This window comes from Phascolarctos cinereus, unplaced genomic scaffold (genome assembly GCF_003287225.1).
Source record: "Phascolarctos cinereus isolate Bilbo 61053 unplaced genomic scaffold, phaCin_HiC Scaffold_5;HRSCAF=322, whole genome shotgun sequence".
NCBI classification, from domain to species: Eukaryota; Metazoa; Chordata; class Mammalia; order Diprotodontia; family Phascolarctidae; genus Phascolarctos; species Phascolarctos cinereus.
The window spans coordinates 42803711-42822470 of record NW_027555958.1 but is presented as its reverse complement, the minus strand read 5'-3'; the positions used below and the strand labels follow the sequence as shown (position 1 = coordinate 42822470).

Below are 18760 nucleotides of genomic sequence, written 5' to 3'. Positions count from 1 at the left end.
ACAGAGGTAGGGATGACAAACATTAAGAAAGCCAGAGGGAGCTTGACTGAGGGTTTAACCAACATTTTATTAACAAAAATAAATAGATTTCATGACAAATGAACAGATGGACAGATTAAGGACAGAGCTAGGACACCCTCGAGGCAGGTCTAGGGAAAGACCTATGTCCGGTAAAGTCATGGTGATGGAGAGGAAGGGAGGCACCAGGGAGGCCGTTCTTCTCTCTGGACCCCCCAAAGAGGCCCCATTTCCCATGTTCTTGTCTGAACCTGGGCACAGGGCCTACTCCCACTCCACCCTAGCCCCCTAGGCAGGGAGGAGGCTGACAAGCGGAGCCTCACATTCTCCCAGCAACACATCCCTCCGCAGGCCAGCTCCCTTGTCCAGCACCTTGGCCTTCAGACTGTGGGTGGCCAGGTCAGAGGGCTTAAGTCCCTCAAAGAAGAAGTCCTCATTGAAGATGGGGTTGGAACTACATTTTACCACCCTGCTCCGTCCCTGTGGCCAACTCCCTGGCCTTAGCCGAAATATGATACAGCAGCCACTGCTTCCCTTGGGTTCTACTCGGCCCCTGGGCAACCCTTCAGCACTGATGAGCCGTAGCCGCAGCTGACCCAAGCCTGTCTGGTACTCAGAGGACAATCTCAGCTGCCCACCCCGGGGTTCCAGGCTCACTACACTCTCTTTAGTCACCTGTAGCTGACAGCACAGAAAGTCCAGGTGGAAGAGGGGTGGTGTTGGGGGACCTAAGTGGTGGGCAGCATGGGGACTGGCATCGGCCGAGCCCTCCTCTACAGGGGATAGGAAGCCAGGTCTGGTGAGAAGCAGCTTGGGTGAGCCTAGGTGGGGTCGGGCAGGACCTGGTTGGGGTGAGCTGAAGGGTGAAGAGTCAGGTGAGGAGGCCATGTCACTCTCCAGGGCCAAGCAGAGGCGCAGATCCGGACTTGAGAGGTGCAGTCGGGACTTGGGTGGGGGTCCCTCCGAGGCAGAGGTCACTGGGGCCATATGGAAAAGGGACTCTCGGCGCCGAGTATGGGGGCTCTCCAGAAGAAAGGACCAGCCTTCCCGTCCAGCCAGATGGGGCAGGGAGCAGGCTCCTTGGAGTTCTGGCCCCCTAGTCCAGCCTGTTTCTCTCTCTGTCCCGGGTTCAGAGCCCCCCATGTCTGGGAGCCTGGGGGGGATAAAAAACTGTGGTATTCGGTCTGGGGTTAAGACATTGGGGTAAGCAGAAGAGGAAGTCCCAGGGGGCTTTCTCCTGGGGAATAAGATATGGGGCCTCCATGGTGTCCCAGGCTCTACCCTCTCTCCCTTGTAGCCAGCTTTCTCCAAAAGCCACATGGACGGAGGGGAGGCACAGAGTTAGGGGAGTTACAGAGGAAGACGGGAAAGTCCAAGTCCACAGTCGCTGGCTGAAGGTGCTGGGCTAGGAGGGAGAAAAATAGAATCAGGAGGTGGGTACTGCTGTCCTAATCCTGATAATTCAGGGTGGCGCTGAGGTGCCCATTTTCCCATTTTCTCCCACCTCCCTCCCTACCCTCTCCCTTTTTCCATCCTCAGGCTCTGGTTACCTTCTGAACAGAAAGCGAGAAATGAAAGTATAATTAAGAACAAGAGATACCACTAGTTAGTGCCTGGACATTTAGATTCATGGAAGTGGATAATTACACATGCCCACAGATGAACACACCAACAGCAGAGATAGAACAGCATAGACCAGCACAGGTACAGAGAGAGAGGCACCCACAGCCATGGACATCGGCATGCCATAGGCAAGCTTGGACAGGCAGACACACAGTTATACTTGTATACAGGGACTAGTAGAATGGAAGCTCTCTGAGGGTAGGGACTGTCTTTTTTTGGTCTTAGTATCTCCATTGCCTAGCACGGTATCTGGACCATTTGTTGTGTTTTTCAGCCATGTCCCACTCTTTGTGACCCCATTTGGGGTTTTCTTGGCAAAGATACTGGAGTGGTGTGCCATTTCCTTCCCCAGCTCATTTTAGAGATGAAGAAATGGAGGCAAACAGGGTTAAGTGACTCGTCCAGGGTCATACAGCTACTAAGTGTCTGAGGTCAGATTTGAACTAAGGAAGATGAATCTTTCTGACTCCAGGCCCAGCACTCTGCCACCTAGTGCCCCATAGTAGATTCTTATTAAATGCTTGTGAAAATGAATTGAATGGACAGGCACAGATAGACATATATGTGTGTGCGCACGCACACACACACACACACACACAAGTACATTCTCACAGCCAGCAACAGACATAGGCACACTTATACACAAAAGGACATAAGCATATATCAGACAGAAATGTCCTTTCCATAGAGATATAGTAACACATCAGGATAGTTGGGCTGTAGGCAGCCAGGTAGCACAGTGGATGGATGTCTGGCCTTGGAGTTCAATTCCTCCCCCAGACACTTACTAGCTGTGTGACTCTAGGTAAGTCACATAACCTTCCTTCACCTTAGTTTCCTCATCTGTGAAATTGCACTCAGTGCCTTCTAAGTTCCAAATCTATGAACATTGGATAGAGGGGCCAAACGTAGGCACACAAGCATATTGCCTGAGCTATATCATTTTAGATTAATTAATAGCAAAAGGACAAAGACAAACACCGGTCCGGGGCCAGACATACACACCTGGACCTAAGTAAACACCTACAGGCCTAGACGTAATTAGGCATACCCATCCTTTCCCTGCAGCTCCTCCATACCCCCTCCTACTCAGAGACCTCATAGATCCTACTTTGGCCTGGTCTGATCATCCCTCAGCCTTCCTCTGTCTCTGCTGGTAACCCCCATCGTGAGTTGTCCCCTCTTCCCAGTGAGGAATCAATGTCAGCTCTAGCCCTCGGTCCCAATCTCTGCCACACCTGCAGCGTTCCAGATCCACAGATCTATTCAGCTGAATTTCCTCGTGGCCAGACCGGAACCTGCCTTCTGAACTCCTTTAATGACCTAAGGTGGTTTGAAGGTGGTGGGAGAAGAGGGGCTTCCTGGGGAAGAGGGCTCCTTCCCTTATTCCAGATCCTCTCACAAAGTGCTGATGCACCTGGAGCCTATGGGGCGTGTTGGTCCAAGGGCAGCGTCTGTCCTTCTTCCCCATCCCCTCCCTTTCTCACTTCCTGTCCCACCAGCCAGTGGGAACCTGTTATTGAAAGCCAAGCACAAAGGAAGCATTCATTAATTTCCCCCCCACCCCCCAGATGCTGTTACTCAGGGAGCTTCTGGGCCTCTTTCAGCTTTATTGAATAATCCCCTCACCCCCATTTTCAGGTCTCCATGATCTCTTTCCCAAGGCTGATCACCTTCTGTATTCCTAGGGCCTTTCCACTCTTATCCCCAGGGTACCCCACACCTGGCTCTAGCCACTCTTCACTGGTTCTCCCCCATTCGCTACTGTTGTTTGCTGTCAGTTTGTCAGAGTGTCTCTGAGGGTGCCCCGGAGTTGCTAAGCTCACCTGTTGCTTGCTGTCTTGCCCATGGGCCCTGGGGAGTCGGGGAAAGGGGAGAAGGTACAAATTCTCTCCCCTACTCATTCCTCTAGCTCCGTCTTTCTGGGAGGAGCCAGCAGGGTCTGCTGCTGCCAAGTCTGACCTGTTTTCCTGAATAAACACTGAAACTCTGTTTCTGTGACCATTAGCCCAGCCTCCTTAACCCCTTCTTCCAGGCAGGGTATGGGGCTAGCCCTCCTCTCTCAGAAAACTCTCAGGGAGAGGGAGGAGATGAGCTTACTTAACCTCCACCTCCATCTATTGTCTGGATTCACTGGTAACTCTCAGCCTTAGGAAAGGAAATGGGTACCAGGAGCTCCCATCGCTCTTGCAGTCACTATGCCTAGGTCCTTGTGAAGCTACAACCGCATTGATTACATAGATAACCTAGTCCTGTCTTCGGTCTTGGTAAAAATCTAGCTCCTAAGCCCGTCCTGAAAGTCCACACTCCGTCCCCCTTTTGCAAGGGACCTCCAATCAAGCATTTGTCCGGGCACACAGTACCTATCAAAGAGTACCAGAGAGAACTTCTGGGTCATCCTGTCCAATTTCTTGCAGCAATGCCCTATGGTGAAGGGAACACAGCCCCCTCTCTTTAGATAACCAAGGGAACTGGTGAAATTTCTCATTCCTTTCCGGGCTCCAATTCACAGGCCAGTGTCTCTCAAATTTGGGAAGGATGACAGAGCTGGGGGATATCGGGAAGTCAGGGCCCTCAGCTCCAAGGAGTGGGAAGAACTCAGAAGGGCCCAGGTACCCTTGATCTTGGCTGCTTCTGAACCTCTTTTTGCAGCCCCAGAATACTGGATGGTGGTATCTAGAGAAGGAAGAAGGTGGATACATATACAAGGTGGAGAGGAAACAGTAGCGCATTCCTCATCTTTAGCTCAGGATGTGGGGGCCAGATAGGATAGAGGAAAAGGAAGGAATTGAAAGGGAAGGAGAGGCTGAGTGTCTTTATATCATCCAGAGGCCCTTCTATGGGATCTCTCAGTCCTGGAGCTTCTCCTTGGGATCTGGGGAGCCTCCTAGGAGGTCTGTCCTGGGTCATTGTGTGAAGTCTTATCAAGGGTTCCACTCTACCAGGGACCTCATTTTCTCCTTTGCTTGTGTTCTGCTCAGAGCGTGGGTTAGTGGGCATCTCCAAATCTTCCCTGGTGTCTGACCGATAGAACCAACCAAAGAATCAGCAGAGAGAAGTGAACATCCGGAGAGAAGTAGCCTGGGTTGATTGTCTCAGGTTGGCCATCTTGAGTGTAATCACTTAAATTTCGTAGACAAACTCCAACCAATGATAATATGTAAATACCAGTCAAAATTACACATGGACTAGCTATGTGACCCAGGGGCCATGGGACCCTTATCCTCCCTGGGCTTTAGTTTTCTCATCAGGAAAATGAGGGACCTGGACTAGGGTCTTTTTCAGTCTTGACATTCTGTGATGTGAAAGGATTTTTGACTGGTAATCCACTCCAATAGGAAGCTCTTTGGTGTCAAAGAGTTATACCGTGAGTAACTCATGAATTTCTATTTGGCAATGTAGCGAGTCACTCTAAGTGAGCCAAATGCCTTTGTGTGTCTGTGTTGGAGGTGACTGGTCAGTCACCATGGACTCTGGAGATCTTGATATCATCCTATGTGAATTAATGTACAAATGATTTTTGTCATTTGATGGTCGAGTACTTTTGATGGTTGAGCAATTATGTTTATTTATTTGTTCAGTTTATTACTGGCGACCCTCGGATGTGACAGGTGTGTTGAGACTCACGGCTTGCCCATTGTTAACCTTTGCCCAGCTTGATGTAATAGTGAATTTGAGTTTTTTGAGGGAGACAGCATTGGAACGTGGGAGGACTGGATTGAAGGACCAAGAAACCCGAGTTTTGGTCCAGGTTCTGCAACTAGCTGTGTCTTTGGGCAAGTTGCTTCACCTTTCTAGACCTCAGTTTCCCAATCTGCAAAATGTAAGGATTAGCAAAATTCCCATCTTGTACAAGAGCCCTTTTCTGTCTACCTTCCTCCCTGCCTCTCACTTCCTTATTAGGTTACCTTCTATTTTCGTTGTATATAACTTGTGTGTTTGCAAAGTGTCTCCCTCATTCAAATGCGAGCTCCTTCAGGGCAGAGACTGTGTGTTTGCCTTAGTAGTCTCCAGAGCTTGACACATGGTAATAAGTGCTCACCGATTGACTGACTGACTGACTGACTGGACCAGACCAGGGAGCCTCTAAAATCCCTGTGAATGTACACCAGCAACCCAGGACTGAAAATTGAATAGAGATCAAACAGCTTATACAATCTGTACTTGATTAATTAAAAGTTGATTGTATTACATAGGGGTTAGTTGGGCTATAGTAGCCATATAGGTGCCATCTGGTTAAGCCAAGGGGATCCTAGGGGACCTGGAATGCAAATTATCTGCTTACTGGAAAGGTCAGATCCCCTGGGTGTAGTGACAAGACTGAGCAACACTGTCTTGGCCTAGTCACTCTTGACAGGGTCACACAAAACCAGGAGGAGTTAGAGGAAGAAGAAGGTGGAGAGGTCCATGTTTGCGTGCATGTGTGTGTGTGTATGTGTGTGTGTGTGTTGTACGTGTGTGTACACGTGCATGTGTGTGTGTGTGAAAAGAACCCCAACTTGAAGTAACTAGGCTTCAGTATGGGACTCTCATCTAGCTGCTCCAAAGGGAATGGAGAGCTAAGCAGGCCAGAGGTTCAGATCAATAGTTCTGATTCCCAGGTAGAGACAGGCCTGTGAGGTAATGATTCTATAATTTGAGTGGTAGATGGAGCTGTGGGAATTTCTTTGTTTCTCTCTCTCTGTTTCTCTCTCTCACACACGTCTCTCTCTCTTTTCTCTCGCCCTCATCTCTCTTCTCTCTCATACATCTCTCTCTCTCTCTCTCTCTCTCTCTCTCTCTCTCTCTCTCTCTCTCTCTCTCTCTCTCGCCCTCATCTCTCTTCTCTCTTATACGTCTCTCTCTCTCTCTCTCTCTCTCTCTCTCTCTCTCTCTCTCTCTCTCTCTCTCTCTTCTCTCTCTTGCAAGGCAGATCAGTGTCCTCAGTTGAGTAGTGGGTAGGTAGCATGTAGGGACACGTTAGGACTGGCTACTGTTATTGTCCTCTTCCAATTCCAGCTGAAAGAAAACTCCTGAAACAGAGATGAGAAAGCAAGTCAGTGCTGGGCTGGCCATTTGGATTCTATTTTCAATACAGTCTGTTTGTTGTTTCCAAGGTCCATGAACAAACTCTGATTCCAGACTGGGATTTCTAAATCTGCACTAGACCTTCCCCCAACATCATTATCATTATAGAATTATAGAATCCCTCCCCAACCCTCAAACACATCTATCTATGTGTTCTGTCCTTAGTCAGAAACTCATAGAATGTCAGAGCTAGAAGGGACTTATCAGGCTGAGGTCAAGGAATGAAAAAGCCATTTTAAGATCAGCCTACCCTTGGAAAGAAAATCTGTTTGCTTTGTTTGGTAAAAGACGTGGACAGGGAATTAGTCAATAATTATTTATTAAGCATCTACTATGTGCCAGGCACTGTGCTGCTACAAAGAAAGGTAAAAGGGGATCCCTACCCTCAAGTAGCTCACAGTCCTAATGGGGGAGATGACATGGAAACAACCGTATTTAAACAAGCTACATACAGGATAAACCAGAGATAATCAGCAGAGGGAAGGCACTAGAATTAAGAGGGATGGGGCAAAGCTTCCCGTAAAGGGAGTATTTTAGAGGGCTCTTGAAGGAAGCCAGGAAAGCCAGGAGTTGGAGATGAGGAAAGAGCTCAGCTCTAGACCTGCCTCTCTCTGTCTGCCTCATTCTGTGATTTTAGACAAATCACTTCACTTTCTCACCTGTTTCCCCCTCTGTAAAGTTAAGTGGTTGGATTCTAAGATCCCTGTTCTTGCCTTTTAGAATAGAAACCCCTTAATCTGGGACTTTCTCTTGGCTGAGCTATCTCACTCCCAATGGGAGAGCTCCTCCACTCTGTGCTAACTGGTAGATATTCTTCCATGTACACTTTTTCTAATTTCTATTTTGCTACAATTTGGATAAACAGGTTTCTTTGCTGAAAAAAATAAAAATAAAAAGAACATAAGCAACCTGAGGCCAGGGGTGTTTTCACTCTTGTCTTTATATCCCCAGCAATTATACCAATGGGAGAGATGTTGTGGAGGGAGAAGTGACAAGATTTGTCAGCTGACTGTCGGGTATGTGGGATAAGGAGTTGAGGATAATGCTGACCTTAGGGATGCCTGCCCCGTTGTCTCCCCAGTCCTTTCCTTAGCATCACAAGGTTACGTCTGAGGAGCTTGATATGACATCAAGGATGAGAACAGTTAAGTGATTTGCTCAAAGTCACATTCACACGGGTGTTGAGTGGAAGAAACCAGTCACGCTCAGGATGTCTTCCAACTCCCAAACTAGCAGCCTGCCTGTCGTACCTACCCCATGGCCTCCTCTCTATCAGTGTTCCCCCATAGCTCCCTTCTCCTTTAGGGTCTCTCAGTCCTCTGTCTCCTTCTCTAGGGAGAGCCCTTTTCTTCACATGGTGCCCTATCCTTGATGGATTCTTCTGAGCTGTCCAACATGGAAAGAACCCTAGAAAGGCTGTATGCCTCAGCGTCCCTGCCTAGTTTCCAACCTCCTTATAGGATACTCCAGACTATTTGCAGGCTCTGTAGACCCCTGACTCCCTCTAGCTCAGTTCTCAAAGAGGAGAGAGGTGAGAAGTAGGAAGGAAGGCGATTTGACCGGCGCCCAACATGGGATGGCGTGTTTTACCTGAAGCCTTGGCAAAAAGCACCTGCTGGTCAGGGCTGTGGGCGATGCAGGACAGGAAAACCTTCTGGTCCTCTATCTTTTCTACTTCCACTTTCAGCAGGACCACAGAGTTCATGGGGATTATGCTGGGAATGGAGGTAAAGGTCAGCGCCTGCTCTTTCAGGGCCTCCTGTCCTAAGTTCCCCAGGCCCTAAATGGGGCTGCACTTAAGAGTCAAGGACTTGATTCTTTAGGACAGAGAGATCTTTTGGGACCAATCAGAGCCTTCTTGTCTCTCCCCCTGATGCTTCCAACTAGCCTCCAAGATCTTCCCTCACGTGACTTCTCCTTCCCAATTTTACCAACCTCAGTCTTCTTGTTCCTAGAATGTCTTCAGATCAATTCTGGCTTTTAAGGGAGCAGATGATTGCCCCAAGCTGATCTCTCCCCACTTTCCTCCAATAATTCACATTTACATAGTATTTGACAAAGTAATTACCTTACTGTGAAGGTAGTCATACATGTGTCATTATCCTTATTTCACAGTTTTGGGATCTGAGGCTTAGCAGAGTGATTTGTTCAAGGTCAAGTTCAATGACAGACTTAAAATGGACCATAGGATTTGGAACTGGAATGAACTTTAGATATCTTTGGGTTCAACCCTCTCAATTTATAGTTGAGGATATTGAGGGCCTCAGAGACATTAGGTGACTTTCCCAAGGTCGCATGATTATCAGTAGCAGGGCCAAATCTCATGCTCTTTCTACTATACATTGTTGCTTTTTTAAGCACCCCCCAGTATCAAGCCGAGGATGGAAAGACAGATGGACAGACCACAATATCCCCTCCCTTCTTACTCAAGGGTTGGTACTCACTTTTTAAATTTGATGTTGAGGCTTAGAGTGAGCAGCCCATGACCTGATAAGTATGCAGTTTTAGAAAATATCTCATCCACCAAGGCAGCTAAAGCTCCACCATGGGTAAATCTGAGGAGGGCATACGAAGAAATGAATTGAAGTTACAGTCAAACCTCCTCTCCATAACTTCCTCATGAACCTACCTTTCCAGTCTCTACCATCTTCCTTGTCCAGAACAAAATTGGTTAACCGAGAGTAGAAACCAAAGATAAGTGAGGGGATGTTAAAAACACATCCCAGGGTGCTCAAAAAAACTGATAGGAGGGATTGATAGTTTATCATCAACTTTCCTTGAAAAATCATGGAGAATGGGAGCAGTGTTACATGATGAAAGACGCACACATATTGTCTTGATTTGAAAAAAATCTCTATGATGCTTTCTCTATCTGATTTCTGAATTTCTTCATGTGAGAATATCTTTTTAATATACAATATGCAGCCTCTTCTATGTGCTCTATGCTAAGTGCTTTATTAATATTATCTCATTTGATCCTCACAACAACCTTGTGAAGTTGATGCTATTATTATTCCTATTTTACAGTTGAGGAAACTGAGGCAAACAGAGATTTAAGTGACTTTTTAGTAAGTAGTGAGGCTATATTTGGATTCAGAGCTTCCTGATTCTAGGTCCAGTATTCTAACCACTTTGCCACTTGAGAGCTGTGGCCTCTAGATGCGGACTTTGTATAAAATGTCTGCTGAATGAATGTCGACTGACTTCTTGGCCCCTTGACTCTGAGGAGTACCTCTTTTGTCTCCATTGAACCAGCCTGTCCTCAAAAACAACAGAAAATGGTGTAACTACTTACTCCTACTTATCTTATTACCTTGGAGGGCCTTCCAGGTAGGGACCTGGCTGGAACAGACAGACTGACTTCTTCTTGGATGGGTGGAAAAAAATGACATACTCATAACCTTGTCCTTCCTTTTCAATGCACCTGGTAAAAATGCGGTAGTCTTCTTTGTCTGAGAGAGGAGAAATGTGAAAGAGACACAGAGAAAATATATAAAAAAAGATGTTTCTGTGAACACAGGGGGAGAGAGAGATGGAATTCAGTCATTCATTGTGTAGATTGATGTTCTACATCAGGGGCTCTTAAGTGGGATTCCACTCCCCCCAAGGGGTCCATAGAGAGATTTCAGGGGTCTGTGAACTTGTATGGAAAATAAATTACATATTTATTTTTAATAACGTCTAACTGAAATCTAGAATTTCTTCCAATTATGAATTTAAAAAATAATTCTCAGAATGGACCCATAGACTTCGTCAGATTGCTAAAGATAGCTATGAGACACATGAAAGTTTAAGAGCCTTTGTTCTATATGTGTGTAGATCCTGGAGGAAGATTTGAAAAATACTCAGTCCTTACCCTGTGAAACCCAGGCTTATAGGAGAGAATGTGATCTGTGACCTTGATAAGCTCCTTGGATTATAGAATTGAGGGCTGGAGAAGAATTTAGAAATCATCAAGTCTAGAGAAGTTGACTAATTTGCACAAGATTATACAAGTGACAGCTAAGACTTGAATCCAGGCGCTTGTACTCTAAAGCCAATGTAGTTGCCAATACTATACCATTGTCTCCTCATACCATTTTATGATGGAAAGAACCCTCAGAACATTGATTGGGGATTGGGGAATGGCCATTGTCCATGGGACCTCTAGTCTGATAGGGGAAACTGAGGCTCAACACCCAGAGCTCTTAGTCTGGTGGGGACAAATGAAATACATGTAAGGAAAGAGGCCTCAAAAGGTTTATAAAGGGACATCACTCAGAAGGGATGAATGAAATACAACCCATACTCAATAAGCAATTGCTGAGGACCTACTCATTGCTTTGGTTAGTGGAAGATACACCCAACTTGTAGACAGGAAGAACTTGGTTCAAGCAGAGGTGGGTGCCTTAGGCTAGACTCAGGAAACCCAGGTTCTAGTCCATATTTTGACATTACACTGCTTTGTGATTTTGAGAAAGTTACAAAAACTTTCTTTAGTTGTTCATTTTTTAAAAAAATAATTCAGTTTCTTTGTTTGTAAAATGGATTGGAAAATCTGTTCTAATTCTAATAATCTAAGTTTTAAGAACTTGGCTGCTTTAAAGCTGTGTGATCTTGGGCAAGTGTTTTAACTAATCTCCCTGAGCCTTGATTTTCTCATTTGTCACCTGCAAATATTCAAAGAATCTACGATTTCACTGATGACTAGCAATTGGTCTACCACGTAGTAGAAAAAAGCAAGGGAGCTGTCTGAGGCACGAAAGAGGTCATCCTCAATTTTCCCCTCTCCTTCACCCCATAAATCTAATCAGTTGTCAAGCCTTGTTCCTACATTAGCAAGACCTCTCAAATCCAGCCTCTTTTTAGTAATGAAGCCACAATTCTAGATCAGCCCCTCATCTTCCTAGATCAATCCCTCATCTTCCTAGATCAGGCCCTCATTATTCCAGATCAGCCCCACATCTTCCTAGATCAGGCCCTCATTATTCCAGATCAGCCCCTCATCTTCCTAGATCAGGCCCTCATCATTCCAGATCAGCCCCTCATCTTTCTAGACTAGTCCCTCACCGCTCTAGGTTAGGCTCTCCTCATTCTAGATCAAGCCTTCATCATTCTAGATCAGGCCCTCATTCTCCTCTCACCAGATTACCACAATGGTGTCCTAATTCGTCTCTTTGCCTCAACCCATCCTCCACACAGCTGCCAAAGTGATTTTTCTCTAAGTTTAGGTCTGACCTCGTCACTCCCTCACTCCGTACATTCTGGTGTCTCCTTATCGTCTCTAGGATCAAATGTAAATTTCTTTGATTGGCGTTAAAGCTTTTCTCAGCCTGACTCCAGCCTATGTTTCTAGCCTTGTTACACATTATTCCTCTCCCTGAACATCATGGTCTGACTACCCATTGGCCTTCTTACTGTTCTTCATGCAATAACACTCTTTCTCTTATCTCTGTGTCTTTGCATTGGCTGTCCCCTGTATCTGGAGCATACTCCCTCCCTTTTCTCCTTTGCTTCATATAATACTTGCTTTCTTCAAGGCTTAGCTGAAATGTATCTTTTAACTTGGAGCCTTTCTTGAACTCTACTCCCCCAGCTTTGGGTGCTGTCCATCCCCAAGCCAGTTTGTAGTTATTTTGTGTATTTTTATATATACATATTGTCTCTCCTGATAGAATGAAACTCTGTGAGGGCAGGGACCGGTTAATTTTTGGTTTCGTATTCCTAGCACCTAGAACCTGGTACTTAGTTGGTGCTTAATAAATGCTTGTGGATTGACTGATTGCCCAGGTTTTGACAGCTAATAAATGTCCAAAATGGGATTTGTGTCCAAATCCTGACTCTAAGTTCAGCGTCTATTTACTATGCCATGATGCCTCTCTACCTGCCATAAGAAGTTTATACCAGTACAAACCATTTGCCCCAAGTGGATTATTGCAAGGACATAGGTAGTGAGGCAGCATGGTGAATAGAGCAGTGGATCTGGACTGGGGAGACCTAAATTCTAATTGGGTCTCAGACTTTTCCTAGTTGTGTGATCCTAGGGAAGTCACAACCTCTGCTGGCTTAGTTTCTTCAATTATAAAATGGGGACAGTAATAGCATGTGCTTCCCAGGGTTGTTGTGAGGATCAAATGAAATCATATTTGTAAAATGCTTAGCACAGTGCCTGGTACATGGTATGTACTCCATAAAAGCTTTTTTTCTTTTCTACCTCCTTGTCAAACAATTTCTAATCCTGAAGATGTAAACGTAAACCAGCAGCAGTCTACTGGGCACCATAATGTGATATAATGTGAGGTGAGCAGCTTTAAGCAGAAGGATTTCATATGGGGTGAGGAAAGAGGTAAAATTGGTGAAGGAGGGGATGACCTTATGAAACAGAAATGATGCCTTGCTTGTGCTGAAGATGAGGAGCAGTTCTTGCAGGGACATGCCTACCTGAAGGCTAAGGAGGGACTCTTTGGGATGTTCTCTTTTTTGGGAGAAAAAAAAATGAGCCATTTCTTTTATACTTGGTGCCTGACATCTTTGAAAAAGTTATTGACTAGCCTAGAGCTAAAATATAAAGAATTTAGATTAGTTTGAAGGTATTAGAATCTTTAATTTAAACACAGGTCACATTTGCACAGTACTTTAAAGTTTAGAAAGCACCTTCCTGACAGTAGCTCTGAGGTGGGCCGTAGGGTATTGGAGCTGATAAGCACTTTTTGTTGCTGGTTTTCAGGCATTTTTTAGTTGTTTGTTCCAACCCTTTGCGGGATTTTCTTGGCAAGGATACTGGAGTGGTTTGCCATATCCTTCTCCAGCTCATTTGACAGATGAGGAAATTGAGGCAAACCGGGTCAAGTGGCTTGCCGAGGGTCACACAGCTAGTAAGCATCTGAGGCTGGATTTGAACTTAAGAAGGCGAATCTTCCTGACCCTAGGCCCGGCACTCTATCCACTGTACTACCTGGCTGCCTTTTTAGGGGTTATCTAGTGCAATTCCTTCATTTTAAATAGTAGGAAAATGGAGGGCAGGGGAAGAGAAATCAAGAGACTTGTCTTGTGGGGCAAGTATCAGTACCCTCATCTTACGTAGGGGGAAACTGAAGGCCAGAGAGATTTAGTGATTTGCTCCGGGTCACATAATCAACTAGGTAGTATACAGAATTAGGAGTCAGGAAGTCTGCCTCTAGTGTGACCTTGGGGAAGTCAGCCTCACTTTCCTCATCTGTAAAAATGAGGATAATAGTGGTACCTACCTCCTAAGTTTGTTGTGAGGATCAAACAAGATTACATACGTAATGTATTTTATAGATTTTAAAGCACTATGTAAATGTTAGCCATCATCATCGTTGTCATAATCCTTTTCATCCTCACCATCATCATGTGGGAGCCAGGACTTAAATCTAAATCTTTCAACTCAAAGAACAGTGCTCTTGTTCAATCTTGGAAGTGAGATTGTCTTTCTCTTTTCCAAGAAGCTTTTAGAACTAGCACAGTTTCTTGGCCTCAGATAGTTTAAGTACAGTTCTGAATAGGGGTATGGAATTGGGAATGGGAATAGGTGAGGGACTGAGATCACCTCTATAACTCTCTGGGGGAATAGTAGTATATTCCTGAGTAGTGAGGGGTGTGTGTGTGTGTGTGTGTGTGTGTGTGTGTGTGTGTGTGTGTGGTGTGTGTGTGTTGGGAGGAGGCACCAAGGAGGTCAGGACTCACCTGATTTGTCTTTAAATTCACTTGGCATCTTCAGCCCTCTGATGTGGTCACTATTGCTCTTGAAGGAAGGAAGTCTGATCCAGTCCCCATCCTTTGTCTTTTCTAGAAACTCCTTGTACAAGCGCATCATGTCAGGGCTCCAACTGGCATTGGGAAGGGCATAATCCTTCAGGTTTGTATTCTTTGGAAAGAACCTGGAAATCTAGAAAGAACCTAGTTTCAGAGTAGCACAATCTTCTGGGAGAAGATCAGGCAGATAGATGCCTTGGAGGTGGGGTCACTTAGAAGAATCAATTTCCAGGCCAATTTCTTTGGCTCCTCTGCTCCCAGAAAAGTACCAGAAGTATATACAGTTTGTAGAATCCTAGATTTAGATCTAGAAAAGTCACCTTCCATCCATGCAGATAAGGGAACTGAGGGTCTGAATGTTTCAGTGCAGAGGCAATGTTTGAACCTAGTTGAACCTCTCCACATAGTTCTTTTTCTAACACATCCCAGTGACTCTAGATACTGTACTTGGGCCAAGGGCCCAGTTGCCTCTGGGGAAAAGAATCTAGCTTTGTCAGGACAGGGAGAAATGAAATCACTCAACCTCCACTTTCCTAAAGGTTATCACCATTTAAGCTTCAGGGAAGATCTCTCTACTTAGTTCTGTCTGGCTGCTTATTACTGAGTGGCTCTTCCTGAGAGGTAGAGTAACTCCCTTTGCAATGAAAGCTTCCTCTGCAAAATGGATCCAAATCCAGGAGCTTGGAACAGTGTGTACACATCTAACCATGTACGTGTCCCCGACCCCAAGGGAGAAAGCTGGGTCACGTATCTGTACTTTTCACATTGCTAATCAGATAATAGTTGGGGTCAGTAACAGCAACATGACCTTCCCATACCAAGGATCATGAAAAATATAAAAACCAGAATTCTCCCTTTGAAATAAACTCAGGACCTCTTAAGTGCTGGCTTCCTTTTCACTTATCACAGAATGTTAGAACTAGAGTACTGGACCTGGAGTTGGGAAGACTGAGTTCAAATCTGGCCTCAGACACTTATTAACTTTGTAACCCCGGCCAAGTCTCAACCTCTCCCAGCCTTAGTTTCCTCCATTATAAAATGAAGATAATAATAGCCTCTACTTCACAGGGTTGTTGTGAGGATGAGTACACTGTAAACCTAAGAGCCTACAGAAATGTTAGCTCCTTACTGTTATCTAAGCCAACCTCCTCATATTACAGATGAGGAAACCGAGGCCCAGAGAGGTCAATTGACTTGTCCCAGGTCATACATTGAGTCAGTTGCAGAACCAAAGCTAGAATTCAGTCCAAAGTTCTTTGCACTATACTATTTATTCGCAGGCTCAATTTTTTATTTATTGGCTCAGTTGATCAAGAAGCTTTTACTTAAAAAAAAGTCTTTATTAAATGCCTACTATGTGGCAGGCACGAAGATGAGGATACAAATATAAAAGTAAGGTAGTCCCTGCCCCCAAGGAGCTTTTATTCTTCAGAGGAGATACAACAGAGAGCAGAACAGAGGTAAATCAATACAGTATATAGAGAAATGATTTTCATATGTTACACAGAATGATTTCTGTGCTGAGGGTACTAATATCTGGGGGAATCAGGAAAGATAGCCCTTAAGCTGAGGCTTGAAGGGAGCTATCAGTCAGTCAATAACCATTCATTAAAGATTATAGATTTAGAGCTGGGAGGGGACCAAACTCCTTATTTAACAGATGAGAAAACTGAGGCTCAGAAAGAAGAAATGGTTTGCCCATAGTCAAATAACTAATAAATATTAGAGCTGAGATTCAAACTCTCCTGACTTCAAGGCTAGTGTTCTTAGCAGTATATCATATTGCCTCTCAATTGTAACTTGTAGGGAAACCCAAGGGTGAGTGGATTATAAGGTATCTACCCCACTATGTCTGAGCTGTCCACACGCTTAGGGGGAGCTTTGTAGAAAGAGCCCAGTACTCAGTACTCACCAGGCTGTCTGTGGATGAGCTGAAGCTTGTTTGGAGAACTAGCTTGGGAGTATGTCTGTGCAGGACACTCTGGGGCCTGAGGCTAGGGGTTCGGAGAGGGCCCCTGTAGGAGCCAAACCGTGGCACTAGCCAGAGGCTCCTGGGCATCATAATCCTGACACAGGTGTGTTTGTCTGCTGGCTTGGAATCTGAAAGACCTTCAGCAAAGAGGCTCTGGAGAGGAGACTCAGAGTTTTTATCAGCGAGGGTTGCTAATGTAATCATTTCCCAGCCAAGTGAAACTCCTGCCAAAAGCTTCGCAGCAAGACATAAGTTTCTACTGCAGAGAGCATGGATTTCATCAGGGAAGCATGCACAGTCTTGTTTGATACAGTGAATAGGAAACAGCACTGGGCACTCTCCCTGAAGTACATCATTCCAGTACCTTTTGGAGAAAAACCTCAAATGATGCAGCAATTCTTAGAGGGTATAAGCTTGCTCCATGCCCCATATTTGCACATAATAAGTGCAGATTAGGAAAGAAAAATAGAAAAAATTTACATGATAATTTTGTTGCATATTTGAAAGGAATAATAAGTTATGCATAGTAGATTTGTAGTTTCATGCACGATTGTCTTTTTTTAATTGTATTTTGTTATGGAAATGCTTGTTTTATTCGATAAATTTAAAAGAAAATTAAAAAATTATAGGAATTCACATGGCTTGTATTTATGTATCAACTTATATACCTTACTATTTCTGACTGAAATAGTATAGAGATTGAAATAATGGAGAAACCCAAGATCTATCTTGCCAGAAGATTTGAAGAAGTTTAGATAGGACAAAGCCAAGTTCAAAGCAAAATAGCTCTTCAGCAGTCCTACAAAATATTTCATGTTTTAATGTTTAAGTATCAACATACTGGGAGAATATAATAGTAGTAATGTGTTACTGTTTTATATTTAAATTCTCAAAGTGTGTTTATGAGTGTTTTGTGTTTTAAGCATTTCTTTTGTGGTAGAGGAAATATTTCATTAAAAAAATTGAATTGTTTAATGCCTTCATTCCACTCTCCTTACTTCTTCTACCATGTCTCGTAAGATACAGGGTTGGGAGAGGAAGAGTGGCCAAATTAGGCTATTGATTGTAAGGGTCAGTGGGGATAGGACAAATTTCTCACACCTAGAAACTCAAATTGTGGAAAAAAAGGCAATGATTTCTAAAGAGAGAGGAGGCAAAGTGAAAAACAGAGTGAGGAAGTTTCTTTCTGTGTCCAGGCTTCCCTTGCCTACATCACTATTCCATGATGATGAACTTTAGCGAGGTCCCTGCCATGAGGAGGGCATCAGATTAAAAAGCAGTGGCCGTCAGTAGTTCTACTCTGCTCTAGACTTCAAGTCTGTGCCCCATGCCACAAGTCCCTGGTTCATAATTCCCAAGTCTTCACCTAATGAACAACTCTATTAAATGTATGAGTTGAACATCAGTTTCGAACTGTTGTTATATTGTCTATACTCCTTTGCCTATGAGTAGAAGGAGCAGGTAAGGGGGCTTAAACAAACTGACCTGTACATTTCCTAACACTCCTGGGTTCAGAATAGCTCATGTACTGCTTGGAAAACTGCCTGGGTCTGAGAAAGGCTGCACATGTTTTATTCTCTATTGTCTTACTGTTATTATCTATTGTTTTATTGCTTTTTTGGTCCTATGCCAAGAGTAAAACACTACACAATGTATCTAAGCCTATCTATCCATTGTGCCAAATTCAGGTGACTAAATAAAATCAGTGAAATATAGCAAATTTAGGGAAGAGATGGGGTTAGACAGAGATGAGGGGCAGAAGAGAAGGGTGGTTAAGAGCATTCTGATTCTGATTGAGTAAATTCATGATAACCTATAACTCTGAAGTAGCAAGTTGGTATAGTAACCCAAAGAGAGGCTGAGCTCCTGGGATAGAAGGTTATTGATTTTCAGAAGCTGTTGGCTACAGCACTTGTAACTGGTGTGGAGTACTATAATTGCTAGAGTGTAGGCGGACTTGGCCCAGTACCTGGATCTTCTTGTTGTTCAGGATAGTGGATCTCAGTACCACTTGGTGGTTGGAATGAATCACAGTTAGTGGCAGAGCCAGGAACTAGAATCCAGATGTCCTGGCTCCTTGTCTAATGATTTTCTTTCCACTATATCACCGTATGACAAGTGGAAGGTTAAGGAATATTTATCTGGTGTAGCAGACATGCAGATAAGTCCTTCTAAGGGGCTGGGAGGGTAGAAGCAAGAATGAAAAGATGAAAAGAATGAAAAGATCATTGAAGGTGCTGTTTTGGATGAAGACTTAGAGAGAAGTTCTGAACACCCCAACCATCTGTATATCCCATACAGGAGTGCATAGGAAGACAGAGGATG

General features: G+C 44.6%; 2 protein-coding genes across 4 annotated transcripts; both read right to left on the bottom strand.

Moving 5' to 3' along the window:
- Window positions 1-47: 47 nt before the first annotated feature.
- On the bottom strand, window positions 48-3592 carry C2CD4D (C2 calcium dependent domain containing 4D). Of its 2 annotated transcripts, XM_020999040.2 has the most exons (3): window positions 3468-3592; window positions 2880-3154; window positions 48-1423 (listed from the first exon to the last, which is right to left on the bottom strand). In XM_020999040.2, the coding sequence occupies exon 3, from the start codon at window positions 1336-1338 to the stop codon at window positions 307-309; it is 1032 nt and encodes a 343-aa protein (XP_020854699.1). In that variant the 5' UTR covers window positions 1339-1423; window positions 2880-3154; window positions 3468-3592; the 3' UTR covers window positions 48-306. The 2 variants fall into 2 exon arrangements, with proteins under 2 accessions (XP_020854699.1, XP_020854709.1); XM_020999050.2 differs by lacking the exon at window positions 2880-3154.
- Window positions 3593-5178: 1586 nt separating this feature from the next.
- On the bottom strand, window positions 5179-16651 carry THEM5 (thioesterase superfamily member 5). Of its 2 annotated transcripts, XM_020999061.2 has the most exons (6): window positions 16376-16651; window positions 14395-14596; window positions 10022-10160; window positions 9153-9263; window positions 8299-8423; window positions 5179-6653 (listed from the first exon to the last, which is right to left on the bottom strand). In XM_020999061.2, the coding sequence occupies exons 1-6, from the start codon at window positions 16637-16639 to the stop codon at window positions 6601-6603; spliced, it is 894 nt and encodes a 297-aa protein (XP_020854720.1). In that variant the 5' UTR covers window positions 16640-16651; the 3' UTR covers window positions 5179-6600. The 2 variants fall into 2 exon arrangements, with proteins under 2 accessions (XP_020854720.1, XP_020854729.1); XM_020999070.2 differs by lacking the exon at window positions 9153-9263 and having other exon boundaries at window positions 16376-16641.
- Between the last annotated feature and the right edge of the window lie 2109 nt (window positions 16652-18760).